The sequence below is a fragment of the Pseudonaja textilis genome, chromosome 1 (assembly GCF_049901715.1).
Source record: "Pseudonaja textilis isolate UNSWEBS1 chromosome 1, rPseTex1.2, whole genome shotgun sequence".
NCBI lineage: Eukaryota > Metazoa > Chordata > Lepidosauria > Squamata > Elapidae > Pseudonaja > Pseudonaja textilis.
In genome coordinates this window covers 189,086,067-189,112,354 of record NC_141990.1, presented here as the reverse complement: position 1 = coordinate 189,112,354, position 26,288 = coordinate 189,086,067, and the positions used below count along the sequence as shown (strand labels likewise).

Here is a 26,288-nt window from a genome sequence, read left to right as displayed (position 1 = left end):
ATAAGCAATGCAGTCCAAAGCATTTTGTCTAGCAGAAAGCTCATTTGCCTGAAGCTGCAATGACCTAATTCCATGCCAAATTAGTATTTAGGTTTGTGGTGTTTTTACATAATTCTTAACTCATCTTGGAGTAATGTTCTGGCTGAGGAAAGGTTTAAAGTTTCAATAAAAGGCAATACAAATTGTTAATTTATCATAAAATGAATCACTAGGGCCTAGATGTATGAAACAAATTTCAATGGCATTTACTCAGGTAAACATGCTGAGGTTCACAACTAACTGAATATTATTAATTTTCCTTCCTGTTAATCATACTTTCAATAACTCCTGCAAAATACCTTCCAAGAAGTAGTCTACAATCTGATATACACTTTGGATATTCTTCTGAATGAATACTTGGTTCTATGTTCTTAGAAAATGCATGTGCTATATGAGAAACGCATATCAAAGATTGGCCTATAAGTTACCTTAGCTAAATTCTGAATTCTGATATTTACCCGATGCTATTACTGTGGGATTACTACTTCCAGAATAGATACTGATAGAGCTGATTCTTCCTGGGCCTGTCGAAGAACTTTGGGTGAAATATATTAAACCGTTTGCACTGTCATAGTCCAGAGCGACCGCAATCCTTGATACAGTCATTGTCTGGAATGGAGGGCTGTGATTTTCAGGATCCAGGTGCACGCTTCTAAGGGCATTCTCCAAAGCAAAGATCAAGTAATTATCTGTTGAAATAAAGCACCTCTTCCCATCACTTCCCAGCAATCCAAATGCACAGCCACACTTTGGTGTTTGCAGATCAGGAAGTGCAAAGCACAGGTGATCGCAGCCTCCGTTATTCTGTAGGCATGGATTGTAGTTGACATCTGCAGGGGCCAATGACTGGTAATGGCTATTGTAAATAGTCACATCTCTCAACCAATCAATGTTGTCTCTTATAACCATTGGCTGCTCGGTATTTCCTGGCTCTTTACTGGCTTGAAAGATTTTTTTCAAGTTCCTATCCACCCAAATGATAGAGTTTTCAAAAATAGTGAGGCCATACGGTGTTGGGTAACGGCTGCCATAGCGGATAATTTCAGGCTCGCCACCATCACGAGAAATTCTTGCAATCATGTCTAAGGAATCATCCACCCAATAAATGTAGCCAGTGCTATGATCGACTGCTAAACCTCGTGGTGTGACAATTCCTTCAGACACTAACACGGTCCTGTTGCTGCAGTCAAGAAACGCACGCTCTATTTTGGGATCTTGTCCGTAATCTGCCCAAAAGAGGTATCTGTTCTTGGGATCGACTACTATATGTCGTGGCATATCCACTGTGGTTTTAAGAAGCACTCGTCGATGAGAGGTATTTAAACGCAGAACTTCAATAAACGTTTCAGTCAAGAATGCATTGGTAAAATAGAGGTTTCCTGCATACAGCAAAATAAATTGAAAAACACTGAATTGTGTTATTATATATAATAATATATAATTGATATAGTTATATGATGATAAGATAGAAACTTTAAGAAAAACCCTGCAATTTAGCTCCTATGCAGACATATGTATAGTTTAAATTGACTTAATAACAAATATAATGTCTAAATGTCAAAACATGTTTAAGCATTAACAATAAATTAACATGGTTTGAAGTGGCTTTGCTAAGTTTGATTTACATGGCTAAATTTTACATACTTCCTCAACCATGATTGAATAACTTCCCCACTGCCTTGCCCCAGATGGAAAAATAAGGATTTTCTAGATCATGGGTGTCAAATTTGCCGCATCACGTTGCCATCATGTGATGTATCACAACATTTTTTTCCCCTTTGTGGTGCTGGGGTGGGCATGGCCTGTGCGTGACGGATCCGGCCCACACATTTGACTCTCCTGTTCTAGAAGATCAACAGAACCGATTGAAGCTATTCCACATCATCATGTTCTTACATATACTTTGGATAATTCATTGAAAAGGCCAGGGTAATATCCATAACTTCAGTTTAATATTTGGGAGATAATCCTATTAATTTCAGTGAAATTGCACTCAGAGTAAAGAGATGGTCTTAATATCACATGATGTTCAAGTTTAAAGATTTCTAAAAGGCAAATTCCATCAACCATGCTGTTAATGTTACTGACCTGCTACCCAATCAATGGCAATGCCACGAATCCCGTTAAATCCTATCCCGTTTGTGACAACATTCATAAAATTGGAGCCATCTGGCTTGATTTTACGAATTCCATTCTGGGATGGAACTCGGCTGCTGAAGTCACACCAGAAAATGAAACCTGAAGGCATGTGAACATCTACATGCAATGCATTTCTCCCTGCAAGATTAGGATTAAGGAAACATGTTGTTTATTTTTAATTTCACCATTCTAATAGACATATGTGGAGGTAGGATTTCCATCAAACCCCCGACCCTTTGCTTAGCATCCTTTAAAATCCTCTAAAACATTCCTAAAATTTAATATGAAATCATCAGTCCCTTGATTTGGGATGAGAACAGAAACGATAGAAATGTGACAATTAATGTCCTATTCACTAATGGGAGAAAACCACAACCCTCCCATATTAAAAATGGACCAATTGGGTCCCCCCCACTTCACCATTACAGTTCTGTAACAACTGCCCATCGTCCTAAAAATCAACCCATAACATTGCTGAATCAGACTTTACAATATTGGGTAGAGTAATCCCCTCAGTATTAGCCTTATATTGGAATCTAAAATAATCCAACAGGGTTTTTATATGATTAGGAACCATTTTTCAACTTGGACCAGAAAGCGAAAACTCTTTACTTTACAATTCAAAGTGGATATGCCTAAAAGTAAATACTTTACTTCTAAGCAGACATGTAAAGGATTGCATCATCATCATCATTATTATTATTATTATTATTATTATTATTATTATTATTATTATTATTATTATTAATAACAACAACAATAATAATAATAATAATATTACCTGTTGGAACTGGATGATCCATTGGGGGAAAAAAGCAGTTCCACTACTTCATTGTTTCTTTTTTTTAAGAATAAAAATATTCAAAAAAGATATTTAAATTAATGCTATATCATTTTTTTTAAGGGACGCAGTGGCTCAGTGGCTAAGACGCTGAGCTTGTCAGTCAGAAAGGTTGGCAGTTCAGTGGTTCAAATCCCTAGCGTTGCGTAACGGACTGAGCTCCCGTTACTGGTCCCAGCTGCTACCAACTTAGCAATTCAAAAGCATGTAAAAATGCAAGTAGAAAAATAGGGACCACTTTGGTGGGGAGGTAACAGCGTTCCGTGCACATTCGGGGTTTAGTCATGCCAGCCACATGACCATGGAGACGTGTTTGGACAGTGCTGACTCTTCGGCTTTGCAATGGAAATAAGCACCACCCCCTAGAGCCGGAAACGACTACCACGTATGTGCAAGGGCAGTCTTTACCTTTACCTTATATTAATTTGGGGATTTGAGACTTAGAAATGTTTATGATCATATAAATACTGTGTAATATTGAATTTTAGATCAAAATGTTAATATAGCTTTTACGTGTAACTGTATTGAAGAAAGTTGGAAGTTAAAAAAGAATTTTTTAAAAAATATTTCTTTTCTCCTTTCTTTATTCTTCTGTACCTTCCCCTTGTCTATTTTTCCCTGGATTCTTTTTTCCTTTTCCTTTTTTAAATCTGATCTTTTGCAGAAATTTAATAAAGTGCATTTAAAGCCATTAGTTTCACTAACCTCAATGTCTCATGAAAGCCAATGTTTGCCCTTCAGTCACCAGGCCCTCCTTCTTTGTTGATTCCTATCTAACGTTCTTAGCTGAAATGGGTTTTGCCTAGATTTACATAGTTCTGCTTTGTGTCAGGGCTGTCCGAAGACGTTTCCATGGTCATGGGGCCAGCATGACTAAACACCAAATGTCTTGAGCTACTACAGTTCCAACCACAGTCAAAAATACATATACACATTTTGCAAGCTCTGTGCCATAAATGAGTCACCTCTCAAGAGGGAGATTCGGTCAGAAAGCTAAGAGGTTGCAGTTCTCCCCTCAAAAGTTTACCCACCTCTTCCTGCCAAGGACACCATAGCTTCAGAGTGATCAGATGTCTCTAAACTAAATCCTTTAATTGCAGACAGCATGGAAACAACGACAAAGGAACTGTATGGAGAGCAGGTCCTATTATCAGAATTGAGTTGAAAGCCGGTAGCGCAGGCACAAGAGAAGAAGCCTCGAGGCAAAGGCAGACAGAAATGCTGACAAGTCCCAACTTGGTTGCTGCAGCCATTGGAGGAGCCTGCAGAATCTAAAACAGGGAGAGATAGAAAAAAGATTTACTCCATGAGGATAAACTCGAGGGAGAGATTTGAATTGAATGAGCTAATTGGAGTTAATTGGACTTATATTGGTGGGATAAATATAATTGAATGAAAGCTCCAATGTGTAGGAGTTCTGGCTTTAAAATGAAGAGGTTTTTTTTTTCCTCCCTTTATATTGAACATAAAATCAGCTCAAAACGCTGAGCACGTGAAAGGATTTTTGAAGGCTTGTTATATACTTACCATCTCGGTAATACACCCGGAGACATTTTAGCCCGGAAATGTTGTCTCTCAACACCACTTTGTTTGCTCCGGTTGACTTGTCAACCCGTTCAATGACTTCATAATCCCGGTCAGTGTAGTAGAGAAAAGAACCATAGACAGCCAATCCCCATGGGTGAGAGAGGTGAACAACCAAAGTCATCCGATTCGTACCATCCACATTCCCTCGTTCGATCTAGAAGAGGATCAAAATTGAACACCGCGAGTAAAAGCAGAACCGGCACTTTATGAGTACAAATTGTAAACTCGTATCTTAAAAGACAGACCTGAGGTTTGATCATGATTTCTCTTTTCCCTTGCCTGTCTTGAGAAACTAAGAAAGAAGAGACTTTTCCACAACCCACTCCCAATGTCATCTCATTCCTTAAAAAATTAGTAAAGATAAATGGAAGCAACATTTCAGGTCAAGTTAGCACTGGGATGATGCAATTCCTTTGAAAGGTCAGTCGGAAAGTATAGCACCTTCTGAAGTAGATGTGTGATACTGGGAAAAGACATGACTGGGAGAGGGGCCTGGATGCCTGCACATTCTGAAATTCCATTTTCAAAGGATTTGCATCATTCTATCAGCCACACTGGATGAATGTCAGTTTTCTTTACATCCTTCTTTACATCAAAGATGCTTTTTTCAAGAGGCAACTGGACTTTCTGGTTTTTCTTTGACAATGTTTCGCTTCTCATCCAAGAAGCTTCTTCAGTTGTGACTGGATGGTAGGATTTATACTCCTTGCAGACAGCTGGACATTTGCATTCTTTTAGCGGGCCATTAAAATCACTTGGAGATTTATCTCCATCATCAGGGTCACCTAAGTACTGCAAATGGGTATGGAGCAGTGTTGGGATTCAATTTTTTTTACTACTGGTTCTGTGGGCGTGGCTTGGTGGGCGTGGCAGGGGAAGGATACTGTAAAATCTCCAGTCAAGAGGTGGTATTTGCCGGTTCTCTGAACTACTCAAAATTTCTGCTACCGGTTCTCCAGAACTGGTCAGAACCTGCTGAATACCACCTCTGGAGTGGAGCCTTCTTGGTACTGTTGAAAGGAGTGTGTTGTAGATTGGAGATCCTCTGTTGAGAGAGGACTATTCAATTTTGACATAGATGGCTTCTTTGACCCCTCTTTCAAACCAGCAATCCTCTCTGTCCAAAATATGGATTTGTTGTCTTTAAAAGAGTGGCCTGTGTCTTTTAAATGCAGGTAGACTGCTGAATCTAGTACTGATGTGTTTGTTCTCCTAAGTTGTGCCATGTGTTTATGAAATGGTTGTTTTGTTTTCCCAATGTACAGATCTGCACATGGCTCACTGCATTGTACTGCATTTACCATGTTGCTCAGTTTGTGCCTGGGTATTTCATCCTTGTGGTGAACAAGCTTCTGTCTTCCCCACCATCCAGTCAGAGCTGAAGAAGCTTCTTGGATGAGAAGCGAAACGTCTTCAAAGAAAAACCAGAAAGTCCAGTTGCCTCTTGAAAAATGCCCCTTTGGGACAACCATGATCTGGATGACTGAGAATCTTCATGGACATTTAGCGACATCCTTGTTTATACATATCTGTGTTTCTTCTTGATGAAGCTGTTTCCCCTGCCCTTTTAATGTTGTGGGAAGTGAAAATAGATGCTATTTATTTGTACAAAGAAATGGGAAATCTGAAGTAGCTTTTGGATTTGTTTGAACACTTAATAACCAGAAATATTTACTACCAAAAGAAATTCAAAAACCATTTAGGCAACCTGTTGAGAGTAACTTGCCTGAAGCTTTTGCAATTCTGGCAACCCCACTGAGTACATTCTGACTGTGTGTAAGTCGATCTGTTCTTTGCCCTACCATCCGTCTTCTGATCGTTCCTGCTTTAAGGCATGTAGCCCTTCTATATTTAAGCTGCAGATTACTGGCAGGCAAAGATGTGTAGGGACACTTCTGAATACGTACCACTCCAGTGCTTGTGACTGGCCAATACAGCTTTTGCTCCTTGATATCAATGGTAATAAACTCGACATGGTCTAGATTACCCGTGAAGAGAGTTCTGATATCAGACCCATCCATGTTTGCGCTGGCAACCTTTGCTGGAATCCCACTGTCTGTCCCTTGGTCTGTCCAATACAATTTCCTGCAACACATGTTATTTTGGCAATCAAAAAACAGGGAAGGTATGGTGAATTTATCATGCTCTTATTAATCAAAACACATGGGCATTGGGAGAATAATTCAAAGACTGCTGTTATATAAAGGTGAAGGTTTCCCTCGCACATATGTGCTAGTCATTTCTGGCTCAGTGCTCATCTCCGTTACAAAGCTGAGGAGCCAGCACTGTCCAAAGACATCTCCATGGTCATGTGGCTGGCATGACTAAACACCAAAGGCGCACGGAACACTGTTACCTTCCCACCAAAGTGGTCCCTATTTTTCTACTTGCATTTTTTATGTGCTTACGAACTGCTAGGTTGACAGAAGCTGGGACAAGTAACAGGAGCTCACTCCATTATGTGGTGCTAAGGATTTGAACCGTCGAACTGCTGACTTTTCTGATTGACAAGATCAGTGTCTTAGCCACAGAGCCACCGCGTCCCTACTACTTAATGTTAAAATTTACTGAGATCACTAGGGCTTCTTTTTGGATCTGTGCAAATATACAAGTGGTTGTATGCACGAGCCTACTCTGAGGAAGCAAGCATGCATTTGCCCTCTAAGAAATGGTCAAGTTTATATAAACCACAATCGCTGTTCAATTTTATCACACAAAGATAGGTATACAGCTGAATCAGAATTGTAGCTGCTGTGGATATTAACCATAAGCCATTATTTAGGCATATTTGTGAAGAAGCTCTGGATCACATTTTAGAGATAGGCCATGATATCCTCATTCAATCTTCCAAGATTTAATAGTCTTTTTTCTCCTTAAAGTTCTTGGTAAAGAACAAGGACAAAGAGGTTTCGCAAAGGCTTCCTTTTTAGTTTGGGTGAAGAAAAAAGATCTGTTGATTACTCATCACTGTAAAAAGCAAAGAGTGAACAAAGTCAACTCACTTGGAACCATCACCACAAAGGCCAGAAGTAGTTTGACCAAAAGACTATGGAAGGAGCAACTTCCTCTCACCATTGTTGCAGGAGAAACAAAGGCAACATACATTTGGTAAAGCCAACCCAGAAGTTCGGTTAGCATAAGTTGCAAAAAACCAACCAAATTAAACAGCCATTTATTACTAGTCTAATAGAAAACTACATAAAGAAAACATTACTAAATTCTGAGCAATTTGTTGGTCCTAATGTAAGGCAAGATATTATACGTTTTACGCTAAAGATAAACATTAGGCTATGTGAATAAATGTAAATATAAACATAGAAATAACTCTTAGTAGGATTTAGAGACAACTCAGAAGACATAGTAAGGAAGGAAGGAAGGCAAAAGGGCAAAAATCCAGAACACTATAAAACAAATATAGCCATGGAAGCAGTTTAAGATTCAAAATTCCTCCTCTCGTCCCAGTTAAAGGAAAGGAAAGCTCTGCCAGTTTGAAATGGGAGTAAGGAGACAGCTTGTTCCTGGTTCCTTTTGAGGGAATCAGGGTCATTTTTAAAGGTCCAATGTGTTGTGGTGTCAGAAACCCTAGCAGCACAGGATAGCAATAGCAATAGTACTTAGACTTATATACCACTTCACAGTGCTTTACAGCCCTCTCTAAGCGGTTTATAGCAGGGATGCCAAACTCAAGGCCCGGGGCCTGGATCTAGCCCGTGGTGGCACCTTGGAAACAGCAAAGACCAGCCCGTGGTGGCACCTTGGAAACAGCAAAGGACCAGCCCGTGGTGCCCCTGCCACCAAAAAAACAGAGCTCAGGAGGTCCATGTATAGCCTTCCTGAGCTCCATTTTCTGTGGCAGAGCACTCAGGACATTGTCGCAACTGAAAACGCAGCTTAGCAGCCCATTTTCACTGGCAGAGCACTCAGGTCACCACAGGCGCCCCAGACCCGAATGACTTCGAGCTGGCCTTGCCCATCCTGACCATGCCCCCCTGGCCTGCTGAGGTCAAACACAACCCTGATGCGGGCCTCAATGAAATCAAGTTTGACACCACTGGTCTACAGAGACAGCATATTGGGCCCAACAATCTGGGTCCTCATTTTACCCACCTCGGAAGGATGGAAGGCTGAGTCAACCTTGAGCCTGATGAGATTTGAACTGCCAAATTGCAGGCAGCCGGCAGTTCAGCAGAAGTAACCTGCAGTATTGCACTCTAACCACTGTGCCACTGCGGCTCATGATGGATTATGTCCATTAAGCGCATCAGACCTTCAGCAGAAGAAATAATCTAGCACCAATAGCAAAGTTTCTCACCAACATAGGAGCATCTCTACTTATCATTCATTCCCTCCAGCTGGAAGGTTTATTATTTAGAAAACAATTCTTCCCAGAGCCACTGAACCTAATTTTACAGAAGGACTGTAGGACCAAAAAGCTTTAAAAAAAAAAAGTAATAGTATCTTAGTTCATTTTAAACAACTCCAGAAACTATGCACTGAACTCACCCTCGAGCAGGATCAACAGTTAAACCGAGTGGCTTTCCAGATCCTTTAGGAGAACCATCATTGGTAATCAAAGTTTTTCGGTAGATGGTTTCTCTGCGGAGCGTCAATACCTTTAGAATTCATGAGATTTGGTTACATGGAGCAGAAATGAAGGCAGGGGAATTATGCTAAACGATTTGTATGCTGATTGGTGCCTGGGGGATGTCATGGGATTAAATAGAAATGCATGCCTTGCTGGAAATTGAAGGCTTACCTCAATGGATTGTGTTGAAGGGTTAGTATAGTACAGGTTTCCAGATATCCAATCTAAAGCCAGGCCCGTTGGAGTACCAATAACAGCAGCTGGGGCAAAGATTGTCCTGTTTGTGCCATCTGACTTCACCCTATGAATTTCACCCTTCAGGATAAAAAAAAAGTGAGAATACAACACCATGATTTGGAATCAGCCAGAGGGGGGGAAATCACTGCCCTTCTTTTCCTAGCAGGATAGCATCACTGACTATCCTGAATTCTAAAGAAGAATATCTGTTTTCATTACTTGAACTATAACAATCAAAAGTACCTCATGAAAGTTATAAAGACACAATGTGATCCTAAGTAGGTTTAGTCTATATAGATATAGCATCCATTTAACTTATTCTTGAGGTAAGAATTCATAGGTACAGTATGATTTTACTCTTTAATTCTTAATCCAAAACAGAGATGGGACAGAAAACAAAAATATCAGAGCAGAGTCTTTACAATGAATGGCTGTTCTAAATAACCAAGTATACTTACCGGATTTTCAACCCAGTAGATCATCTGTTCTGAATCATCGAAGTCAACATCATATCCATTCTGAACTCCTGCTATTGGGACCATGGCATCGTTGGATTTCTCCTCAGGGTTCAGAGATATACCATAAATGATGCTATCTCTTACAGCTATAAGGAATGGCTTTTCCACTGTAAAGCAACACCACAAAAAGCAGAATGTTATTCTTACATATTTCCTGCAGATAGCAAAACAGAATGCTGTGGTTTCCCATAGTCCAGATGTATTCGATCAAAAGAACAGCATGTCTTCATGATGCTTTCCCAAATACATTTAAATACATTAAACAGTAACTTGTACCAGTGACTAAGTACAGCTCTCTAAATGGAGATCTTTTGAGTTTGTCTAACAAAGGCAGAATCGGAAGTCTCCACAGGCAAAACTTATTCTCTGCCTTTGAACTATGATTCCTTCCTCTCCTTCTCACCATAATTTAAAATCAGTCAGTCTTACAGAACATCTGTATTCAAGGAGCCATGCAAAAGAGTCATAAACATCTTCTAACACTTCATATGATTCAGCAGTATATTCTTCACCTGCAAGCATCACAACTGGGTATTTATATAGTATGCTGAAAACTCCAGAAACACACAATTTCTCTCTCTCCGTGGGGCCCTTAATTTCAAATATGAATTCAGGTTAATGCAATGATAATAGGAAACATGAACATATGTCAAAGTTGTCTATAGGGTGAAGTATCAATGCCACAAACAGAAACATTATTTGGAACTAATTCCACTATCACTTAATTCCACCATGATTCCCTGTTTGCAATATGAGCTCCATCAATTAATTATGAAAAGAAAGTAATTTTTAAAAATGAGACCACTGTATGGCAGAGCTTCCATAGATGAACTTAAATGAAATAATGTAAGCAAATCTTAAGAATCATAAATAATTCCAGGAGGTAGGCCCCCCTCCCTTCCACAGATCATTAATGGCAACAACAGTGTTTCATAAAGCATCAGCATCACAAAGTGTTATTTACAATTTCTTCTCTATTTTTTTCCCAAGCAATCCTGGGAAGTTTGCTTGCAAATAAATCCCACTGGGTTGAAACCAGCAAAGTAAGACTTTCTGTCAGAGAAAGGGAAACTATACTTTCCAGTTTGGAAGCTTAAGTTTCAGGCCCACTGAAATCCCACAAATTTGTAAGAGCATTACAATAGAAACTTAGATGTGCTTGAGCACATAATATGAATCATAATATGGTTTTATCATAGCACATTTTCAGAAAATGTAAGACCAAGTCTGAATGACTGTGCTGGCTTCTTCTATGGTTCCTCCTATCACAGAACAAGTTCTTGCTTTAAAGTATAATTTACGTAAAATTGTCCATGGTTAGATAACTACACTCACTGAGAAGAGGAACTACTCCATCCTTAGTTTCCACATCATTCCCAAAAGCCCAAGATCTACTGCATAAAATATCTGTCACATACTGGTTTTGCTTGGCAGCTTAATTAATTGTAGAATTTCCTATTTATGAACTAAAATACATCTTTCATTAGCTCCAAAATTAGCACAACAACAAGCTTTGAAAATTGCTCTGGATGGAGAGTAAATGTATTCCAATCCCATCATCCAATTATGCAGAAAAATGTAAACAACATTCTTTCAGGTAGAAGTACTGGTTATGGTTGTTTGATGCATTTTTCCTTAAGAGCGCATATTATGTATGGTTAGCCATGTTTTTCTTTGTAATTCTTTCTTCTTAGAGTTTTGTCTCATTTCATTCCTTTCATAAAAAGGCAAAATCCTCTTCCCCTTCATCATCATATATCTCCATACACAGGGGCTCAAGTGGTTGAAACAATGGGCAGGAAGCTAACAAGCCCACGTTTGAGACCCAAGAGCATCCGTGGGGCGGGGTTGAGCTCTACATCCTTTACTCCAGCTTCTGCCAGGAACATGAAAGGAGCCCCCAACTGGGCATCCCCAGGCTGATCCTTTCGACCTGGAAGCGCCTCAGTGCTTCTGATTCAAGTGCAAAAAATATAAAATCATAACAAGATCTATACAGAAATGATTACACCAGCTATCGAATTGCGAGTGGTTTTCCCCTCCCTACATTCTGCAGTTTGGGAAACATCCTTCAGCACACTTTCTGATTATTTATTCCCAAATAGAGCTGTCTTATGGTCCCACCTCTCATGCAGTTCACATTATCCGGGGAGAGAGTCCATCCAGAAGGGCAGGCACAGGAATAAAACTGGGGACCCGATGAAGAAAGCAGACACAGATGACTGCAGTAGGATCGGTCACAGAAATTGATACCTGGGAGAAAAATGAAAGCACTTGTGAACCAAAATCGTGAGTAAAATTGAGCATTTGACAAGGTCCCTGAGGGGACATTGAGTTTTGCACGCTGTATTGATCTTGATGTTTTGTAGCATGTCTAGAGAATCAGAGATGTCTCTCTTGAGATAAGAGTAGGTTCCTTAGGAGAAAGCTACTCAGATGAGCACGGTTTAAGATCTCTTTCCCCTTTGGATCTAACTATTTCTCTAAATCGTTGAGGATGTCTTCTTCCAGGTAGTAGGGATTTAACATAGGAGTTCAGGAAAGGTTCGCCTTAGATTTTTTTTTTTTCTCCTTTCATTCAATTGTATTCAATTCTCAGAAACTGGACCAATCCCTTGCAGCTCTCTTGGCAAAGGTTTTCAGCAGTGATCTACCCCTGGCTCCTTGCTAGGACTTAAAGGAAGTGACTGGCCCAATGTTACCCAACTGGCTTTGTGCCTTAAGTGGGACTAGAACTCATGGTCTCCCAGTTTCTAACCTGGGTCTTAACCACTACTTCAAACTGCCTTTTTTCTTACGTAGATGTAAAGAGTCCATATGCAAAAAAATGAAGTTAAATATTTTGATGTGCCAACTGGCCCACTGAAAACAACTACTTTCCCTTTTCCCTTGTCTTTTTTTCCACCCGTTTAATTGAGTTAACACTACTTGCTGCGGTTTCTTTTCTGTTTCCTGCACACGTTCTTTCAGGAGGTTTTGAAGTGAGGATTATATCATTTAACAGGAGTCACACCATTTTTCTACCCTGTCAATTTTTGAAATTCATATGAAAGAAAAACATCTCCTTCTAATGATGTTAAACAAAAACCTTAGGAAAAGTGAAGCATTGGAAAGGAATTGCCTTCACAGTAGATCGTGTAAACAAATTCTTTGTGCTTGAATCATTAAGCAGAAAAGGTCTTTTGGAAGACGCAAACAGTGTCTCAAAAGGTTTTCTCCATCTATGTGTGCAGGTATAAATGGTTTATTTTCATTACACAATAAAGTGTTGTTGACTGTACATACACAAATTATTATTATTATTTTTTTAAGGACTCTGTAATGGGTGGAGTCTGGGCAACTGAATGGAGCTGAGTGTTTACTGGCTGGATCCCCTTCCTGTCGCCAATGCAGAGTTCACAGCAGATATGTTCATATTGTGAACAACCTAGGATCAAACTCACAGCCTCCTGATTGTGAGACAAGAGCTCCACCTCTAGGCCACCGCACCACTCATATACACACAAATCCACACACAAAAATCCACAGGGAAACATTCCTTTCTAGTGCTTTGCACCAATCTACACAACTCCAGACACTCAACAACCTGCTGTTGCCACAACCACAAATACAAAACTTTTGACGTCCTGTATAAAAATATACTTATACAGATATTTTATATTATTATATTATTGCACCAGAAGGCAATTATTATCAATCAGCAGCTTCAACTTATTGGCAGACATTATAAACTGGGAGAAATCCAAGTCTCATTAATATTTAAAAGGGAAAAAAAACCACATGTTATGAAGCACTAAAGAGCTTGTTATTGCAGTTCTGCTTTTTTTTTAATGCTTTTTAAGACTGAGCTGTTTGCTGCTTTTGCTGACCAATCTTACCAGGAGGCTGTTTCACGCGATGAACTGCCACAATCCCTAGAGGCTGATGAACATTATAGATCATTACTGTTTGATTTCTCCCATGCCATTTGTTTGCTCGGATGACTCGATGGGTGTATCGATCAGTCCAATATATGAAATCCTCAAAGATAGTGAGTGCATGAGGATGCCGCAATATCTATTTTTTTTAAAAAAAGGATAAAAGTTTCCATTACCATTCAATGTCCTTGCTATTGTTATCCTGAAGTGACATGTTATATGAAAATAAAGGTTTCTAGGCATCTCCCTAGCCTTGCTGAAGTAAACCTAAAGGAAAGTTTATGGCACAACAGATGGCTTACAACATACGTTAACAGCTTTGCATCATTATATTTAGGCAACAAGCTGTGGACTTTTTTTATACATGGATCTGTCATATATATATATAATTTAGGTGCTGATTATATACCAGCACTTAACAATCTGCAGTAATAAACTAGATAGCTAGCTGGATTTATCCCGGAGGGACAAAGATTCCAGTTCTTCTCAGTTGTGAAAATTTTCTGCTTCAGCCAACAGAATGTTCAAAACCAGGTATTATGATTTTGATGAGCAACATTGGCGCAGTGGTTAGAGTGCAGTACTGCAGGGTACTTCTGCTGACTGCCAGCTGCCAGCAATTTGGGCAGAACAAATCTCACCAGGCTCAAGGTTGACTCAACTTTCCAATCCTTCTGAGGTGGGTAAAATGAAGACCCAGATTGTTAGGGGCAAGATGCTGACTTTGTAAACCACTAAGAGAGGGCTGTAAAGCACCATAAAGCGGTATATAAGTCTAAATGCTGTTGCTATTAGATAGTAAATATTTGAACAAACTGGCTATCCATTTCTTCATTTTTTTTAATTTGATTTCTTTTTCATACCAGGTCACTTGCCACCACCTGCCGCCTGTTGTTTCCATTATAATCACAGAAATCAATGTAGTCAAGATAGGCATCCGCAAAATATAACAGTTTGTTGGGATAGTCAATGGAGAGTCCATTGGGCCAATAGATCTTATTGCTGACAATGGTAGTTCGTAACGTGCCGTCCATACTTGCTCTTTCAATTCGGGGATTCTGACCCCAATCTGTCCAAAACATCACATGACCACTGCAAAAAACAACAGGTTAATGGTAGAAAGATGCTTAGCACTATACATCTGGAAGTTCCTGGTTCACATCTCACCTGTCGCTGTACAGCATTAGGCAAGCCATTATTTCTCAAGAGTTTTTATTTATTTATTTATTTTGTAATTTATATCCTGCCTTTATTTTTTTTACAAACAACTCAAAGCAGTGTGCAGATCTGATACTCCTTCCTCCACCTATTTCTTTTTCCCACTGCAACAACACTGTGAGGTGAGGTGAGATCCGAGTCTGGCCCAGGGGTCACCCAAGTGGCTTTCATGACTAAGGTGGGACCCGAACTCAGAGTCTCTGGCTTTCTAATTTGGTGCCTTAAACCACTAAATCAAACTGGCCCTTTAGATTTAGTCCCCTATCTATAATATGGGAATTGTAATGTTGCTAATGCTGCTGTAACATATTGGACTATCGAAATTGACAACCAGCAAAGCATTCTCTGCTTGCATAAGACACCGCTCTACAATGGAGTAGAGTTAAGGTGGCCTTGTGGCATAAGTGGACCTTCTCGTTCCCAAATTAGATGTGATTCTGTGATTTGCTATCATAAATTGAACTGTGCACCAGATTTTTGCTACAACTCAAAGACAACAGGTGGCATCTGAATGTACTCCAATGTTCCATGAAGTTATGACATGCAATCAAGTGATTTGGCAACATGAATGCCTACAATAATGTTACAATAATCCTACATGACAACATGACAACAATTACAAGATGCTGTATGCTTAAAGCCAATGTTTAAAAATCCTCATATTAAAGTTCATTTTCTTTTAACTTACTCAGTTCTGGGATCTAAGACTAGTCCTCTTGGGTTCGTCACATTTTCACTGACCAGAACAGTCCTATGGCTTCCATCAAGTCTGGAGACTTCAATTGTTTCCAAGACATAGTCTGTCCAGTAAAGATTGCGACCTATCCAATCCACTGCGATGCTTTCTGTAACTGTGACACCACTGTCAAATACCTGCACAAAATCATGGAAAACTGTTATATTGACATCCTTATAAAATCTTTTATTACTGAAAAGGATTAAAGTCAGCTTATATTTTATAAAAGATGAGAACATGTATTATTTACCTCCTCCTCCTCCATGGCAAGACTAATTAAAGTGAAATTCTCCAATCTCTCTAAAATATTATCAATTCACTGGGGAGAAAATTTTAATTCTTAGTCTAAAATGAATACTTATGAACAAAATCAACATATTCTCGGGAAACAGGGATTGCTTACTAAGGCTATCTCCGCTATAGTGTGAGTTCTGGATGTACTTAGAGCTCCATAAAATTTCGACATGCAATCACTAGCCTTAAATCAGCAAGAAACTTACTACTTTTCTATCTGTTCCATTCTGGTAAGCACTCCAAATCTTGTCCTGGCTGATATCAGACCAAAAAATTCTATCAGTCACTGAATCAAAATCAACAGCTACAATGCTCCTTCCATCTTGAATCAGGGAAAAAATGTGCTGTGCCTGGGAAGTTATGTTATTAACGACAATTTGGTTACGGCTTGCCACCATCAAGAGAAGATTCCCAGATTCTGCAAAAACAGGCAATTAAAAACAAACCTTTAAACTATCAACATCTAGAGGGCATTCCATTTCATAAAGGCATACATAATATATGCATTTAATGCATAGTATATACATTAAATACACAGTATTTAACACGCAGTATTAAAAAAAGCCATAATTTCATGATGCTATAGGGCAGGGGACCCCAAACCCCAGTTCATGGACTGGCACCAGTCCACAGCATGCAGAAACTAGGCCATGCAAATAAGTGAAGCCCCATCTGTGGGTTGCAGGCAGCACGCTTCCAGTGTGTGGAAAAACCTCTCACCTCAGAGACCAGTCCCTGGTGCCCAAAAGGTTGGGGGCCACTGGTATAACGGAGGGCTAAATACACAGTCTGCATGCCAATAATCTCAGGTTTAAACCTGGCACCTCCCAGCTGAGCTGTGAAATCTAAAGCGCTGCCAATTGCTGTAGATTGAGCTAGATCAGGGCTGTCAATATCTCGGCCCACAGGCTGGATGTGTCATACGCTGGCCAAGCCCACACCCGGTTTAGCGAAGGGGGGGAAAGCCACGATATGTCACATAACAACACAAGTTTGACACCCCTGAGCTAGATGGATTATTAGGCCAATTCAGTCTAGGTCAGACTCTTGTGTTCTACAACAAAATATGTAAATGTTTTGCTCACGACAGAAATTGATCGTGCAAGCATTCTTTTCTTAAGCAATTGTTCTATGCCTTCTGAGCCATAAAAGCTCCAGGTCCCACTGTAATATGATTACCTGAAGCAAACATATTTACTTGCATATGACACTGATTATGTTAATTTTTTAGCAACTGGACATCTTGACATTTCGAACATATTGTTAAATAATTATCTGTGCACTCAACACGCAATAACTTCTGATGCAGTTAATTTTGTAAACATGATAATCTGCCTTATGAATATGCTAGTGCTAGTGGCCTATATTCAGATGAGTGGACAATGTTTCAGCCTCTAACCGGGTAAGAATAGCCAGGATATGATTATACATTTGTGTGTGTACCTATCACCTTATAATTAGGGTATCCTTCACCTGTTACTTTGCACGTCTTTCCATTGGATTCTAAGATGTAGCCATCATCACAGTAACACCTGAATGATCCCCTTTCATTGTGGCAGTGTTGACTACAAAATCCAGGAGAGGCACATTCATTCATGTCTTCACAGGTTTTCGAATCGTTGGCCAGTTGGTAGCCGAAAGGGCAGGAGCACTGGGCTCCAAAAGGGCCTTGAATACATCCATGTGTGCAGCCTGCATTATTATCCAAGCAGGTCTCCTGGTCTGTAAATAAATGGGAGAGAGTGATATGAACATAGGTCACCTATCCTCAATTCATGAGATGAGTCTTTCAAGTAACCATCCTATGGATCCCGCCACACGTTACTGCTGCCCACATTCAAGGCTGATGCTACATACCATGTGGCCATGAAACAGGGGTGAGTCTTTAGTAGATAGAACATTCGATAATGGTAATTGTGCAGGCTTTCTCTTAGAGCTGGAGGGAAGAGTTCCCACATTGGTGGGAGCTCTCACTTCATCCTGACCTATAGGAATCCCTCTTCCCTCTATAGCCAAGGCAATACAACATCTTGCCATGACCCGTATCTTTATCCAACTGCCCCAAGGAGCTGCTTTGTCACTTTGCTGCGCAGTGACTGCCCTTTTCTGTTTCGTTTGCTTTCCTTTTCTTTTCCTCGCTGCAAAAAGCAATGTGGCAAGGGGAAAATGGCCACGGTGACTGATAGCTGGTGTTTTTGTGTCTTCCCAATGAATAATCAGAGGATGCTCAGCTCTATTTAATGCCCTTTGGCCTTAATAACAGCAAAACCGAACAGTTTCTTGAACCATTGTAAACAGAGAAGGCAAATTACTCTTCCCTCACATCCTAGTACAAAAAAGAGATGAATTAATCACAAAACTAGTGGTTACAGTAATTCTAGACCTAATTACACAACCGCATATGCCAAAAGAAAATAGCATTTAAGATTAGGTTTTTAAAAGCGAAGTCAAGAAGTCATTCTGCCACAAAGGTGAATGCAAAGAAACCTTGGATAATTTTAGCTCCCTTTTGCCTCTCCTTAGTTTATGTGACCATGGCTAGAATATGAAGGGTGGGCTGCAGCATTCTGCACATTACATGAAAGTGGGATCCCCAGACTTGTTTACTTATTGGGCATCTTTTGAATTTTTAAGACACATTATGAACTAGTCATAAAATGAGCAATGAGCATAAGGCAAACTAGTATCTTGTGTCCCCTATTCCCTGTAGCAATACTCTCTATTTCTTTAGAGTACTTTCCTTTGCTTCCAATTTTTGGGGCAGGGGTCATGTTGAACAGCCTTCCCAACAAAGCACCGTATTACCTATAACTGTAATTTTCTTAGAATCCCTTTGGGATCTAACGAAGCCTCACAAGTGAAGATGCTACTTAAAGTTGGGCCTTCAACAGCCCCAAAAGTGCTTTCAAAAAGGCAACTGAACTTTATTTTGCTTGAAAACATTCACTTCTCACTTCTCATCCAAGAAACTTCTTCAGTCCTAATTAATTGGAGAAGAATGGAAAGGATTTACAATGATAGCAGTCAGCCAGTCATTAACATCTTCAAGAAAAATGCCTTTATGAAGCACCTTTAGGACAACCATGATCTAGATTAGTGGTTGCCAAATGATGGGCCACGGCCCACTGGTGGTCCATGAGAAAATTTTGGTGGGCTGCAGCATGCTGAGGTGGGCAGGTGGGGCAATCCTGCAAATCTCCCTAGTAAACCTGTGTTGTGGCTGCTGCCTCCCGCCTCAGCGCATCGAGGAGGCTGAGCAGCAGCGGGAAGAGCGTGGACCTCCTGAGCCACAGGAAGTGGCTGCCAGCAATGCTCTCACGTGATGATGTTGTGAGGAAATTTATATTAAATACACTATCTTTTTAAAAAAAAATCATATTAGTGGTCCTCGGGAATTTAAAAGTATGAGTTTGGTGGTCCCTAAGGTCCAAAAGGTTGGCGACCCCTGACCTAGATGACTGAGAACCTCTATAGACATCGACTTTCAATAGCACTCTCTCTTCTTATTTACTTAGAACAATTTAAATTTAAACAAGAAAATGGCATGTAGAGTTTAACAGAAGCCATGGGCCATATCACTGCATATCTGGGCACCCATGGATTAAGGCCATTACACTCTGCAAAATGACCTGAGGAGTTCAGGATTTGAGCTTGAAGAGGGAGGAGATATCTCCTTCCAACACAGAATCTGTCTAGTTTCATAGTTAAGTCTTGTCAGTTTGGGGACAGAAAGTTGGCTTGAGGCTTCTAAGTGACAGATTTGATTGAAGCTGTCCTTATCAGACCTGCAATGTTAACTGACTACTCTTTCTTTCAGGAGAAGGCAACGTTTTTACAGTTGGGGGCCATATTTTTTACAGGCCTTCAAAACCACAGCCCTGCAAAGCCTATTCATTAATTAATACTGGGATGCCTCCTAAATGAAAAGAAGGTCTCCCTTCCCCCTTCCTCCAAATATTGGGGTGCTTGGAATATGAGAACAAGCTACATCTGGAATGAAACAACTGGTTTCCTATGTATGCATAGAATTAAATTTAAAATTTTAGAAGCATCTCCGGATCATAGTTAAATGATTAAATCTAAGATTTACAAGATAATTATCCGCCCTGTTGCACTGTATAGCACTGAATGATAGGCAGCAAAAAAACAGGGACTGAAAGCTATTTCCATGCCATGGAAATGCAAATGCTCTTTTGGATATCGAGCACCTCCCTTCTTGACCACATCACCATTTGACAGCACTTTGGTGTGGCACCAATTACAGAGAAGATGAGAGAAGGTCAACTCCACTGGTGTGGAAATGTCCAGAGAGCAGCACCTTCCACTCTGGCCAAGACTGCCTACCAATTAGAAGTCAATGGCCGGCAACCTCGCAGGCATCCCGAACAGAGATGGCAAGAAACAGATGACCATGCAAAGTGGTGTTCAATGATCCGAATAGCAGACCCTGCATCTGCGGGAATACGCTAGGAAGAAGATCATCTCTGGATCATAATCACGTTTGGCTCCCAGACTGATAAGATTTCAAGGTGTGGTTTAATAAAATGATCCTATGCAAGCTCCTTCATCAAGAGCAGCAAGACAAGCAAATGGTTCACAGAATAGCAATTGAAGAAAATAAGGAAAATTCCATCCTAATGAACTTTGGAATTTATTGGTTGCCGATGGGAAATGATTCAGTTGCTGAAATTCTTGGAAAGCCACCCCATTCTTCTTAATAAATAACTGTGCTTTAAAAAAGGAATTACATTTGGTTAAGAGATGCCAAAGAATGTCACATACAAGGACAATGAGTTGACTTATCTGAAAAGGTGATTTGCTGAGTTAACAAGATTATGGCTGATCAAGAAATGAGTCCTTTCCCACTGAAAGAACCACCTCATAAATAATAGTCAGAAAATGGGGAACACAAGTAAACCATTTTACTATGCTCATCTCTTGCTTGAGGGTTTCTTAAGGGCATCTAATAGGTCAAGGAAGACACAAAAACAGCTTGCTTTGGTGATCTGTTACTCTGCTCTAGTAGAGTTCTGACACTCAAACATCTACTCTGAAATCTCAATCATAACAAATGTTTTTTGAAAACAATCGTTCATTTAACACATGTAGTCTGAATCTATTAAGCTGTGAATCTAATATGATTTAGTGTCATACCTGGCTGAGGCTCATCTGAGATTGTGCATTGATTGATTAGAAAAAGGAAGGAAAGAAAGAAAGAAGTTAGAATTAATTTTAAATCAACATTGTCAGTAATCAATACCAACACTACTTCTGCCACTTGCAAATTTTGAGATTAAAATTAGATAAAAGTTAGAAATATTAAAAGAAATATTAAAGATTGGTTTAAATTTGATTTAAATTAAAAGCAACTACTGATTAAGTCCCAATCTTAAATTATAAACATAGCATGTTTTTAAAGAAATGAACAGTAAAGCCCGAAGTGAAACGTATCAAAGTTTAAAGTTACCTAAGTAAAAACCACATTCATAAAAAGCATACTCAAACATAGGTGTTCACATTTGCAGCCTGTTAGCAACTTAACACACAGTCCAAAATAGCTACTATCTAAAAATAATGCTATTTCCAGCAATGAGAAAACTATATGCAATATTTTTTTATTTCAATTTGATGTAGTCATGAAGATCGTTGGGCTATAACCAGGGAATTTGGATTCAAGTCCAACTATACAATTCAGCAGGTTCTTTGGGCCAGTCCCTTTCTCTCAGCTCCCCCTACCTCATGCATTTAGTGGGAGAATAAAAATGAGGAATGGCTTCATGAAACATATTTGAATAATTATAATCCTGGCCTTCCTCTGAGAAGTCAGAACTCTGTATGATATAGTTTTCTTTTTGCATGTTTACCAGGAATCTATGAGTGAAGCAATGATATTGAAGTGACTTTGTCAGATAGGTTTTGAAGACTTCCTTTGAACTATACATTAAAAAATATATATACTTACTGCACAGGGGTGATTCATCAGCTCCATTAGGGCAATCAGCAAGATTGTCACATACTTTGCTGAGATTTACACATATACTGTGACCTGGGCATTGCCACTGCCAGCTGGGGCATCGGAAAGGCTGGGTTGGACAGTCCTTCTCATCACTCCTATCCCGGCAATCATTGTCACCATCACAGACCCAAGCTTGGAAGATGCAGTTTCCATTATCACAGCGGAAAAAAGAAGGAGGACAGGTCCTAGGTGGACACCTGTGATGTTCATCAGAGCCATCCACGCAATCTGGGTGACCATCACATTCCCAGCTGGCTGGGATACAGTTGCCATCCGATTGACACTGGAATTCAGTCTGGTGGCACATCCCAGGAGGTCTTGTAGCTGGAAGTCACATTAAGGATGCAGAGATTATTCTGATTGTTATTATCCTTCTTCCTCAGCAAACAAGTCAAAGGGTAACCAGACAATCAGGAATAAATATAAGTCTTGATCTTTAAAAAGCGCCAAAGCGATACTGCTAACAAAGTAATCTTCCTGTTGATCCCATCAAGGCAAAAAGCAAACAACAAGTTGATCCCATCAAGGCAAAAAGCTAACAACAAATTTTACCTGGAAGTATTAACAGCAAGGCTCATTTGTACATGTGGTAAAGCAAATATTATGTGTGGGGGGTGGGTTCAATTTCAACAAAATAGCATTTAGAAAATCTTTGTATTCAAAGAACTAAACTCTATTTTTTTAAATATAAAACTTACCCAGTAATTTACTGAATGGTTTAGTCATTCCATGGTATAGTATAGGGCTGCATCCAAGTGGATAAGAATATCTGCCACTCACTGAAGATACTTTTTGACTTTTCCTCTCCCAAGTGTCTGCCCTTTACATATGATCAAAAGGGTCTTTCAACCCTTTTGAACAGATGTCAAGAGTATACAAAGAGGTTTCAAGAGAAAGAGGCAAATTTCAATGCCTGTCTCTCTGTGTCTCTCTGTCTCTCTGTCTCTCTCTCCTTCCCTCCCTCCCTCCCTCCCTCCCTCCCTCGTGTGTGTGTGTGTGTGTGTGTGTGTGTGTGTGTGTGTGTGTGTGTTGCTTGCAGGTCATCTGTCCCTCTGTCTCTGTCTCTGTCTCTGTCTCTCTCTCTCTCTCTCTCTGTTCTCTGTTTCTGTCTCTGTCTCTCTCTTGTTGTGTGTGCATGTAGGTGTATGTACCATACCTGCATTCTGAAATCAATATCCAAAAGACTTTAATTACTGGGCAATACATTTTGAATGGCACTTGATCATTAATTATTTGTTGGAGGCAATATGCTGACACTGTAAACCGCTTAGAGAGGGCTGTAAAGCACTATGAAGTGGTATATTAATCTAAGGGCTATTGCTATTTCTGATATGAATTACTGATTTTTTTTTAATGCATATGCAGAAGGGTATTCTTCAGAGGGAGGATATTTCTACTTGAAAACATTTTTATGGTTGCAATATGCAACAAGAGATATCATAATTTGGGGGGGAAATGTAACCTAATATTTTACTACAGTTTTAAGAAAGAAATGCCTGCATATATTAAAATGCACACAGGCAGAATATGAGTATTAAGTATATTGAAATAATAATTATACTACCAACACTTTGTCATAATGAACTATTGTTATTTACTCTTTTCTACTATTGGCATTATTTTCAGTGGAGTTAATCTTTATTTTTAAACTTAGAATCTACTGTGCATGCCATTTCAATAGATGGGAAAAATTCTCATAAGGCGTTATTATACTTGTTTCTAAAAGTATAAATATATTTCCCAGAAGATGCACTAATCCCATGTCATGTTGTCACTAAGAAGATTACATTATGGTGCATAAATATCAGGTATTGCCACTATTTCTTCGTGGCTGGAGCAGTTGTTTCCAACCGTTTTTCATAAAGTTCACTTCATTAATAATACGGAAATGGAGTTCTTTATACTTACGACAACCAGCCTCATCAGAATGATCACTGCAGTCAAAAACACCATCGCACCGGTAATAGTTTCTAATGCACTGGTGCCCACTTGCGCACTTAAACTCAGTAGAACTACAGTTGTAGACTACAGTAAAATAGAAAAGGACCATAAGAATTTTAAGCAAGTTGCTATTAGTCATACTACAGAATGAGATTGCGATAGAAAACAGTACAAGGAAATTTCTTTCTTTGTATCCAAAGGAAGAAGCTACACCGTTGGATCACTGCATCTGAAGTTCAAGAGCTTCAAAAGAGCTCTCACACATAGTGAGGAATTCTGCAGGATAATTTCATGACCGTGTCAAAGCAATCCAACTGTACAATGTACAAACTTTATCTTTGGAGCATCTAATGATCCCAAAATCTTTTAACTAGACTGGAGACTGGAAGGAAATGGTCTATACCCTTATCCAGTTTCAGGTGTACTGGAAAAATTAGGAAAATTCTGAGCATCGCCTTTCAATCTTTTTGACATCGAACAGGAGACAATAAATTTTCTGACTTTGGAGAGTAAAGGAATGCAGCAACAATAAAAGCCATGGTTTATTGTCTTATTGCAGACTATCTAAACACCGCAGGGTCAAGGGAAGCCAGCATGGGGAAACTCTCAATGTCTGAACAAGTATTTGTTCTTATAGCATTTAGTTTTACCCGCTAAGTTCTTATAAGTTTATTGTTTACACTGATAACATTGAATCAGCATAACTTGAAAGCATAGAATACGATCGCTCTGATACTTAACTGCAATCATGTTCATCTGCTCCATCCATGCAGTCCTGATCTCCATCACAAACATAAGACGGATCAATGCACCTGTGATCAGGACACTGAAACTGACCGAATTCACATGCATCTGTGAAGGCTATAAACACAATTTTTTTTTTTAAAAAAAGGTCCAGTTTAATACAATGTCTTTCATGCATGCACTCACAAATACCTACAAACATATACACAAAATATCACTTTTTTTCCAAATGGTCTAGAGAAAAATTAGAAAAACTGTGCCCTCCAACTTGTTTAAGACCCACAGCTCCTAAAAGCCCTGGCCATAGGCTGCATTGCTAAGAATTGTGAGACTTACAATACAAACACAACCACATGGATACAGCTTATGGAGTCCACCTCTTTCTTATACTTACTGCAGTTCTTTTCATCCGACCCGTCACCACAATCATTATCAGTATCACAAAGCCAGTATTTGGGAATGCATTTGCTGTTATCACAAGTGAACAAGCTTGTGGGACATGTTGTTGAGCCCTGTGTGGGGCAATGAAGTTCATCACTATTGTCCAGGCAGTCATTATGCTTATCACATCGCCACCGAGAGGGAATGCACTGGCCATTTCTACAGGTGAAGGCTGATGTAGCACAAGAATTATCTGAACAAAAAAAATAAGTAAATGAATATGGAGATCTTTCTACAATGTGCTATGACTTTCAAACAGACTAATAACTACCAATGATTGTTTCCACCATTATAAAAGAAGAAAAACAACCCATTAAATCTCCCTGGATTATATGTGGACCACTTCATAAACTCAGTGCAAATTTTAACGTAGAGATTATAAATATCTATAAATCATGGTGTTGCCCCAAATTACCAGGATTATCAATGTGTGCATCACTTTGTAAAGTACAACTTTTGTGACGAAACACATCTCTGGCATGCAAAGGCATTCAAAATATGCATTAAAATGTATAAAACTGGTATTATTATTATTATTATTATTATTATTATTATTATTATTATTATTATTATTAAATACTGGTAACATCATGAGAGAAAAAAATCTGGAATCCATAAAATTTTGATGAACATATAATAGGCAGGTGACTGTTGTGGAAGAAACTTGAATTTCAGAAATATTTCAAATAATTATGTCCTTTAAAGCCTATGGACTAATACTTAGAATTTATAGCACAAACTTGAGGAAATGCAAGATAGAAATGTTTGGTGTAAGTAACATCAAGCTAAAATTTTGTTCAGTAAAAATACAGTAGTTTTAAAATGTGAAATCACTGAGAAATGTCCACAGGGCATTAATCTCTGTTCATAAACTCAAGCCCAGCCCATTAAGAAGACAATAGAGACAATCCTCTTAGAAACAAAATATTTAAATTGCATATATTAGCAATAGCACTTAAGACTTATATACCTCTTCACAGTGCTTTACAGCCCTCTCTAAGTGGTTTACAGAGTCAGCATATGGCCCCCAACAAT

The 26,288-nt window shown here is 39.3% G+C and overlaps 1 protein-coding gene across 4 annotated transcripts in view; it reads right to left on the bottom strand.

Annotated features, from left to right (window-relative positions):
• The window catches only part of LRP2 (LDL receptor related protein 2), a 141,607-nt gene that overhangs the window by 55,384 nt on the left and 59,935 nt on the right, over nt 1-26,288 (bottom strand). For all 4 annotated transcript variants that reach the window (XR_015740757.1, XR_015740758.1, XM_087919977.1 and 1 more), the window contains exons 22-39: nt 25,207-25,446; nt 24,810-24,929; nt 24,036-24,152; nt 22,074-22,451; nt 17,585-17,833; nt 16,318-16,529; nt 15,770-15,954; nt 14,727-14,955; nt 13,825-14,002; nt 12,071-12,199; nt 9,887-10,053; nt 9,363-9,506; nt 9,110-9,219; nt 6,514-6,691; nt 4,547-4,760; nt 4,051-4,290; nt 2,128-2,316; nt 498-1,418 (exon numbers count right to left, since the gene is read on the bottom strand). Coding sequence is in view for 2 of the 4 variants with exons in the window: in XM_087919977.1 (XP_087776103.1) it covers nt 498-1,418; nt 2,128-2,316; nt 4,051-4,290; nt 4,547-4,760; nt 6,514-6,691; nt 9,110-9,219; nt 9,363-9,506; nt 9,887-10,053; nt 12,071-12,199; nt 13,825-14,002; nt 14,727-14,955; nt 15,770-15,954; nt 16,318-16,529; nt 17,585-17,833; nt 22,074-22,451; nt 24,036-24,152; nt 24,810-24,929; nt 25,207-25,446 (4,200 nt within the window). In the remaining 2 variants the exon portion in view is untranslated. The remainder of the gene's footprint in view (nt 1-497; nt 1,419-2,127; nt 2,317-4,050; nt 4,291-4,546; nt 4,761-6,513; nt 6,692-9,109; nt 9,220-9,362; nt 9,507-9,886; nt 10,054-12,070; nt 12,200-13,824; nt 14,003-14,726; nt 14,956-15,769; nt 15,955-16,317; nt 16,530-17,584; nt 17,834-22,073; nt 22,452-24,035; nt 24,153-24,809; nt 24,930-25,206; nt 25,447-26,288) is intronic.